Consider the following 9,311-nt stretch of genomic DNA (forward strand, 5'->3'; position numbering starts at 1 on the left):
ACGGACGTGACAGTGCAAGTAAGTCATACTGCCAAAGGCCTTGGCGATATGATGTGCTAACCTGTCGCGAAAGACAATGACGATAGAAAAATGGTTAAATCCAAAAACAAATTACACATAGGGTCAATTCATGCTAAACTAACGGAAAAGGGTCAAAATAGTGAATTTGGCCGTGGAGAGATGAGTGGGTGGTTGCATGCACATATGGCGCTCTCTCTCTCTCCAAACTACTAAAATTGCGCCCTTTATTTTCATTGTGTCATTTTGAATTGCGCATAACTTTCAACCGAATTGTCATTTTTGACATTGTGTACATATTTGAATTCAATTCAACAAGATCATTAAAACAAGAACGATCTTTGTTATATTTTGAACGAGTTTAAAAATCATGAAACATATTTAACTCATTATTTTAGAAACATTTTAAACGAGTTTTAAAATCATGAAACATATTTAACTCATTTCTAAAAACATACTGATTCCACTCGTTTCTTAAAAATCGAGAATGTGGAATACATTCAAAACATTGATTTCACTCATTTTAAAAAACTGATTTCACTCATTTTAAAATATTGATTTGAGTCAATCAAAATAAACAGTTTATATTATTTGTGGATCTATTTCTATTGAAAAGCGTAGTCCGTCCGGTTCTATTTCTTTGTTTTTCTTCGCTATTAATTTTTCTCGCAGAAAAAGGGATAACATGAATCGAACCTTGTACCTAATGGTTTAGTCTTACTCTTGCTAGCCATCTGGGTTAATACTTCCCTAGTGCTTAGATACAGGTTAGGCTGCTTTTATTTCCACAAACACTGCTAGTGCATTTTATGGAGAAAGCGGGATTTGCTTTTCGATTTTTTCTGGATCTGGTCACCGGTTATGAACCATGCAGCGTTGTTGTTTTTAATATTTTTTGGCTATTTTTATTCATTCCTTTTCAACTTATATGCAAAACAACATGGTAATATACGCACCACCGACCTGATAACCTAGGAACAAACACCACGATAACTTTTACTCGTGGAAAAAAGTTGTTGAAGACACACTCGTGATAACTTCTATCTAAATAGCATGATAATATACACATTAGAGACCTGATAACTTAGGTAGAAACATCTTGATGACTTTGACCCAAAAAAAGTTGTTGAAAACACAACCCCGGTAAACTTTTGTGCAAATATCAGTGTATCGTATGCCCCATAGACCTGAAACTTAGGTACGGAAACACCGCAACAACTTCTACCTGAGGAAAATAGTTGTTGAAGACGCACCCGTGATAACTTCTATATAAATAGCTTGATAATATACACACCACGGGCCTAATAACTTAATCACAAACGTCGGGATAAGTTTAACCTAGGGGGAAAACATAATCCAAACAAATTTTGTGCAAACACAAGTTCATTATACGCACCATAGACATGATACTTAGGTGCAAACACCATGGTGACTTACGTGAAAAAAACTTATTGAAGACACACCCACGATAACTTCTATGTTAATAGCATGGTGATATACGCATCAAAAATCTGATAGCTAACACACAAACACCATGATAACTTTTTGACCGGGAGAAAAAGATGTTGGAAAAAAATCCTAAAAAATCATATGCTAAAGCTTAGAATTGAACTCAAGACTTCAATATTGAGATCTTAACATACTAGCCAACTCACCGACTACTTGGCTCCTAACAAGTTCAAATAAAATATCACTTTTTTGACCATCCGAGGTGAAAAAGTTGTTGAAATATAACACCAGTAAACTTTTGTGTATATAAGTTGATAACTTACGTACAACTAACCTGATAACTTACATCTAAACACATTGATAGCTTTTCACCTTGGGCGAAATGTTCTAGAAATATCCCCTGATAACCTAGTGCAAATAGCATGGTAATTTATGCATCAGACAACCAATACCTTACATACAACACATTGCTAACTTTTTATCTATGGGAAAAACATTACCTTAACATGCCTCGGTAACTTCTGTGTAAATAGCATGGTCATTTATGCCTCGAGGACCTCATAACTTCCATTCAACCATCATGTTGGACGAAAAAACATTAAACATAACTCCTACGGTAACTTTCATGTAAATTTATGATAATTTTATGCATCACAAACCTAATATCTTAAGTTTAAACACCATGGTAACTTTCATCCAAAGGGATTTTTTTTGAAACATTTCACCGGTAATTCTTGTATTGTATTACTGTCGCATGCTTTAACCTTCTCGTACTCTACTTACCACCCTTATCATGGTATAGTTAGCATGTTGCTCATATTACCAAGCCAATCTTTATTATTTTTTCTGACATGGCAGAAATAAGAAAAGTTCGAATAACATTGCTTATCTACAATGGACAACAACAAATGGTGGATTGGTTGGTTATTAGGCTCAATAGCTATTGCATAGACCTGGGTTTGAATCCTCTTCCAAGCACTTTTATTTTCTTTTCATATTATGAAGCGAAAAACCAGAAAAAACCACTAGCGATTTACTACGGTTTTTTAGAGAAGAAAAAAAATCAGTGCAAACAAGCATGGGATGATAATGATCAGGTAGGAACGAGTCGTCCGGATGTGTCGCTAACTAATGGTGGACTGGAAGTTAGCACTGTCCGTTTCTAAATCGTTGATTTCGCTTAATTCAAAATACTAATTCCACTCAACTCAAAAACTAATTTTGCCTATTTCAAAGATGTGATTTCACTAATTTCACATGATTCAAGAAAAGGTTTCAATTCACACATTTCAAAAAACTTGTTTCAGTCAATAAAAAAATGATTTCACGCATTTCAAAATGCCAATTTCACTCATCTAACAAGATTTTTTTTTCACTCTCATTTTGGATAGTAGCTTTCACTCCTTTAAAGAAAATCACTATTCTAAAAAATTAATTTAATTGAGGTAAACTTTCACTCCTTTCGAAATACAAGTTTAGCTCCTTTCATTTTTTTTTTACTAAAGATCAGAAACATACTCCATGTATTGGTCTTATTCTAGGCAGTTCCCCGCACCGAGATAGATTAAGCAGAATAAGTGAACTGAAATGTTGAAATTTAAATATGTTTGAAATATATATATCTAAGCTTGATCTTGTTGTAAAGGTCTTGGCCCAGGAGTTCAAATATGTATAAAAAATCAAACATTAAACTAAAGTGTATAAGATATGCATAACTGAAATTGTCAAAGAGAAAACAAAATGCGCATGTGAGTTATACGTACGTGTGTGTACCAAAAATATGGTCATGCATGCATGTGTCCTTTATTTGACACATGGTGAGTCTTACTAGACGACATGTAAATCTGGAGAAAAGAGTGGAATATCCGTCCCCGCATATGGATGCTTGACCGTGGTGTTGTTGAAACTAGTAGTGGGCCTTAGGCCCATAAGAGAATTTCAAAAAATTTCAAGGGTCCACGTAGGTGATGGCATGACAAAGTGGTGGTGAGTCCCACCCCGCTAGTGGAGGAGAAGTTGGACCCCTTTATAAGGGTCTCTCTTCTACATGCTATTGGAGAATGAGAAGAGAAGAGGCCCTCGCGCACTCCTCCTCCGCCTCGCCACAGCGCGAGAATGAGCCGAGCCGAGCTAGTACCTACGCGCTTATTTTTACCGGTCAGGATCGGAGAATACTTAATGGATGCGCCACGATCCGAGTGGGCTGTTACCGACTTGGACGTGGATTTAGCCCATGTCTCTCCTCCCGGCCGTCTATATAAGCAGGGCTAACGCCAACCCTAGCCATCACGAGATCAGATCGCCTCTGCCTCACGCGCTCGTTCCTTTGCTGCTGCTGTCGTCGGCGACTCCGTCCCGTTCACCGCGTACACGGTCGACGGGAGAGCAGGCCTCAGAAACCCCGCCTCTCCGGTTCCTGTATGGGAGAGGGGCGATTAGGTTTTTGAGGAGCGATCACGCGACTGCTCGCCTCCGTCCGTCTACTTCGTCTACGTCCGCTTCGTCCTCATCATCGCCATGGCTGAACCATCCGAGGCCGATTGTCTCGCCCTTGAAGCTGAGAAGAAGGCGGCAGAGGATGCCGCCGCCGCCAACGCTGCTGCTACGGCCAAGTGGCCGACCGGAGGATATAATCTGTTTATCCCACTCATGTTCGTTTCGATCCTAGCAGTACTACTTGCATGCATAGATGTATCAACTGTATGTGTAGTATGTGCTAGATTAGTTCATGATCGGTATGTCATTAGTCTAGTCAATTTCATGCTAGTTATTATCTCGTGGACATAGTATTTTTAAAATCTATAAGGCAGAAGTTGAGAATTAACTTGAAAAGAAAATTAAACGAGTCCGGCCTGATCGTGGTGGAGAATACTTCTCAAATGAGTTTGATTCTTTTCGTGCGGAACACAACATTATTCATGAAAGGACGCCTCCCTATTCACCCCAGTCAAACGGGGTTGCCGAACGGAAAAATTGTACTCTAACTGATTTGGTTAACGCCATGTTAGATACATCGGGTTTATCCAAGGCATGGTGGGGGGGGGCTATATTGACCGTGTGTCATGTCCTGAATAAGGTTCCTACAAAAGATAATGAGGTCACTCCCTATGAGGAGTGGTCGAAGAGAAGGACGACGCTCTCGTACTTACGTACTTGGGGCTGCTTGGCGAAAGTCAATGTGTCGATCCCCAAGAAGCGTAAGCTTGGACCAAAGACTGCCGACTGCGTTAATTTGGGTACGCTAAGAATAGGGTAGGCTAGAGATTTCTAGTAGTGAAATCTGAGGTACCTCACGCGAAGGTCGGTACAATTATGGAGTCGAGGGATGCTACATTCTTTGAGGATATCTTTCCCATGAGAGATATGCAAAGCACTTCTAGACAGGAATCTCAGGAAACTCCTGAGCTTGTCATTCTTGTGGAATATTATGAATAAACACACGATGATAATCATGAGGAGGATGACGAGGAAACCCTTGGTAGGGGCAAGAGACAAAGGACTGCAAAGACCTTTGGTGATAATTTCTTCGTATACCTCGTGAATGATAATCCCACTTCTATTTCAGAAGCGTATGCATCTCCAGATGCTGATTACTGGAAAGCTGCGGTCCGTAGCGAGATGGATTCCATCATGGCTAATGGGACATGGGAAATTACTGATCGTCCCTATGGCTGTAAACCACTGGGATGCAAGTGGGTGTTCAAAAGGAAGCTTAGGACCGATGGTACAATCGAAAATTACAAGACTAGGCTTGTGGCTAAGGGCTATGCCCAGAAAGAAGAGGAAGATTTCTTTGACACTTATTCACCTGTGGCCAGACTGACCACCATTCGAGGACTACTCTCGTTGGCAGCCTCGCATGGTCTTCTTGTTCATCAAATGGACGTTAAGACGACTTTCCTGAACGGAGAGCTAGACGAGGAAATCTATATGCAACAGCCAGATGGCTTTATGATAAATGGTCAGGAAGGAAAAGTGTGTAAGTTGTTAAAATCTTTATATGGACCGAAGCAAGCACCTAAGTAATGGCATGATAAGTTTAATACAACTCTGATATTTGTTGGCTTCGTTGTTAATGAAGCTGACAAGTGTGTATACTATCACCATGGTGAGGGCGAAGGAGTTATACTGTGCTTGTGTGTTGATGACATACTGATATTTGGAACCAACCTCAAGGTGATTGAGGAGGTTAAGTCCTTTTTGTCTCAAAACTTTGAGAAGAAGGATCTTGGGGTGGCTCATGTTATCTTGAACATCAAGCTCTTGAGAGATGATGAGGGTGGGATTACACTTTTGCAATCCCACTATGTTGAGAAGATTTTGAGTCGTTTTTGATATTCAGACTTCAAAATTTCTCAAACACCATATGATCCTAGTGTGCTGATTCGAAAGTTCAAAGGAACAACTATAGATCAATTGAGATTCTCTCAAATTATTGGTTTGCTTATGTACCTAGCTCGCGCAACGAGGCCTGACATCGCATTTGCTGTGAGCAAACTTAGTCGGTTTGTTGCAAACCCGGGCAATGTTCATTGGCGTGCTGTTGAAAGAATTATGCGCTACCTGAAAGGTACTGTCAACCACGGACTTCACTATATGGGATACCCATCGGTACTTGAAGGGTATAGTGATGCGAATTGGATCTCTGATGCTGATGAGATGAAGGCCACTACTGGGTATATATTTACTCTTGGAGGTGGTGTTGTTTCCTGGAAGTCTTGCAAGCAAACGATCTTAACGAGATCGACGACGGAAGCAGAATTAACAGCATTAGACACATCTGGTGTCGAAGCAGAATTTCTTCGAGATCTTTTGATGGACTTACCTATGGTTGAGAAGCCGGTTCCGGCTATCCTTATGAACTGCGATAATCAAACAGTTATTGTCAAACTGAAGAGTTCAAAGGATAATATGAAGTCCAACAAACACATAAGAATGAGATTGAAGTCTGTCAGACGTTTGAGAAACTCCGGAGTGATAGCGTTGGATTACATCCAAACGGCTAAGAATCTGGCAGATCGCTTTACTAAAGGGTTATCACATGTTGTGATAGATAGTGCATCGAGGGAGATGGGTATGAGACCCACATGAGTTGCCATGGCAGTAACCCAACCTATATGATCGGAGATCCCGTGAAGTAGGACCTGGGAAAACAAGCCAGTGGTGAACTGAGGAGAGTAACTTTACTAACCCACTCCGTTGGAGATGCAATGCTCTCGGGTGTTGTATGGTAGGATGACTACTGTCTTAATGTGTTCTAAAGCTTATGTGTAAGCAAGATGCTGTCCTACAGAGCGATCTTTGGAGGAACACACCTATACGAGCCTGACTGCTGGTCACAGTCTATGAGATTGGGGTGATCTCTAGTAAACTCATGAATAGGCTAGGAGTGTGACTTATATGCTCCACCCGAGAGGTTAGCCTTCGGTAGCCTAGTATTAGTAAGACTTGTGGTGAAGCTTCTTTACGCCAAACTGACAATTCAAGGCATAGTCCATTATTCAGTTGTAAAGGGGTGTAGCTACTTGTTCTAGGTGAAGCTCAACCTTAACAGGTCTTCACTGAAATGTTGGTATATTAAAACAGTGATTGGAACGAGGGAACACGATGTGCCCTTGAGATCTGGTGGGGGATTGTTGAAATTAGTAGTGGGCCTTAGGCCGATAAGAGAATTTCAGAAATCTCCAAGGGCCCATGTAGGTGGTGGCATGACAAAGTGGTAGTGGGAAGTTTAGTCCCACCCCGCTAGTGGAGGAGAAGTTGGACCCCTTTATAAGGGTCTCTCTTCTACATGCTATTGGAGAGTGAGAAAAGAAGAGGCCCTCGCGCACTCCTCCTCCGCCGCCAAGCCTCGTCCCGCGCGCCGCGGGTTGCGGGAATGAGTCGAGCCGAGCTCATACCTACGCGCTTAAGCAGGGCTAACACCAACCCTAGCCGTCACGAGATCAGATCGCCTCTGCCTCACGCGCTCGTTCCTTTGCTGTTGCTGCTGCCAGCGACTCCGTCCCGTTCACCGCATACACGGTCGACGGGAGAGCAGGCCTCCGAAACCCTGCCTCTCCGGTTCCTGTACGGGGTTAGGGGCGATTAGGTTTTTGAGGAGCGATCACGCGACTGCTCTCATCCGTCCGTCTGCTTCGTCTATGTCCGCGTCGTCCTCATCATCGCCATGGCTGAACCATCCGAGACCGATCGTCTCGCCCTTGAAGCTGAGAAGAATGCGGCAAAGAATGTTGCCGGGTATAATCTGTTTATCCCACTCCTGTTCGTTTCGATCCTAGTAGTACTTTTTGCATGCATAGATTTATCAACTATATGGGTAGTATGTGCTAGATTAATTTATAATCAGTATATCATTAGTCTAGTCAATGTCATGCTAGTTATTATCTTATGGATTAATCTATTTGAAAAATTGACTATTTACTCAACAGGTTTCATGTCTCAGATGCTAGCTAGTTGCCGGTCGTAGGTATCGGAACCGTTAGAAGTGTCTTTTCCGTTAACTTAACCTCCACACAAAATCACAAATATTAGGAACGGAAAACGATTATCGATCAAATAACATAACATACCAAAACGGATGCCTTGACACCGTCGCCACTAATGGGGACCTCAAGGATGGGGTCATCGGCGAGCTGTAGCAGCAGGTCGACCATGTCCTTGGGGACGAACGCCTTGCCCTCTTGCAGCCGCCGCTCGTTGTGCTCGCGCAGGACGTGCTCGATGAATCGGTCGAACATCTTGCCCAGCCTCTTCATCCTGCCGACGTACCCTTGCGGGTCTAGCCAGCTGAGCCACGGGATCATGTCCCCGATGTGAGGCGCGCCGTTGAGGAAGAAGATCTCCTCGATCATCCACCTGAACTGCTCCGGCTTCACCGCCGAGGCCGAACCAGCCCCTTCGCCGACGTATTTCTTGCCCAGCACCATGCGCGAGATGACGTTGAGGGTCACCATGAGAAGGTGGTCCTTGAGCACCACCGCGCGCCCGGTGGAGGTGGAGGCCGCCGTGCTCGTGCTCGGATGCAGGTCGCGCAGCATGGCGCGCACCTCCTCGCCACGGATGTGCTCTGTCAGCCTCAGCTGCCTCGTACTAAGAAGCTCTGTCAGCCATAGCTTGCGGAGCTGGCGCCAGTATGGACCGTAGTGCGACCACAGCATGCCGGAGTAGTTGTACACGGTGTACTTGCCGCAGGCCATCCGGGGCCGGTCGAGGAACGCCAGGTCGTGTGTCCTCAGGAAGAACTCGGCCGCCTCAAGGGAGGAGCCGACGACGATAGGGAAGGAACCAAACCGGAGGGACATGAGCGGGCCATACCGCGACGAGAGCACATGGATGGAGCGGTGTGGCAGGGGGCCTATGAGGTTGAGATTGCCGATCACCGGCCATGGCCGAGGACCAGGCGGGATGTTGTACTTGCGCGATTGCTGCCGGTGGCGACGGAGAATGGCCACCAGGAAGACGGCGGTGGCCAGCAGGACCACCAGGGAGGGCGCCCATGGTACCTCCATTAAAGGAGCCTCTGCAGGTGGTTGTGCAAGAACTGCTGAAGACAAAGGTGGCAATTTGGAAGGGATAATGAGCGTTCGGTCCTTAGGCAAAGCGATCTAGTAGTGCGGCCAGGAAACACTGCAACAACACGCACGTACGTTGAGATTAATTGTGGGCAAAGATACTACCCGCCAAATCTTTATTTTTACCTATTATATTTGTATGTCCGTCGTGGCTCTTTTGCAGAAAAGTCCTTGAATTTTTCTCTAATTAACCAGCAGTCCGTTTATAAGTGTGGGTCAACAGTTCTTTTTTTTCGCATTTTACACAAAACCCCTTACTTTCGTGCTAAA

General features: G+C 43.6%; 1 protein-coding gene across 1 annotated transcript; it reads right to left on the minus strand.

Moving 5' to 3' along the window:
* Positions 1-7,932: 7,932 nt before the first annotated feature.
* On the minus strand, positions 7,933-9,092 carry LOC123428339 (dimethylnonatriene synthase-like). The gene has a single exon (XM_045112541.1). The coding sequence runs from the start codon at positions 8,976-8,978 to the stop codon at positions 8,022-8,024; it is 957 nt and encodes a 318-aa protein (XP_044968476.1). The 5' UTR covers positions 8,979-9,092; the 3' UTR covers positions 7,933-8,021.
* Between the last annotated feature and the right edge of the window lie 219 nt (positions 9,093-9,311).

Source organism: Hordeum vulgare, chromosome 2H (genome assembly GCF_904849725.1).
Source record: "Hordeum vulgare subsp. vulgare chromosome 2H, MorexV3_pseudomolecules_assembly, whole genome shotgun sequence".
Classification (NCBI taxonomy): Eukaryota; Viridiplantae; Streptophyta; class Magnoliopsida; order Poales; family Poaceae; genus Hordeum; species Hordeum vulgare.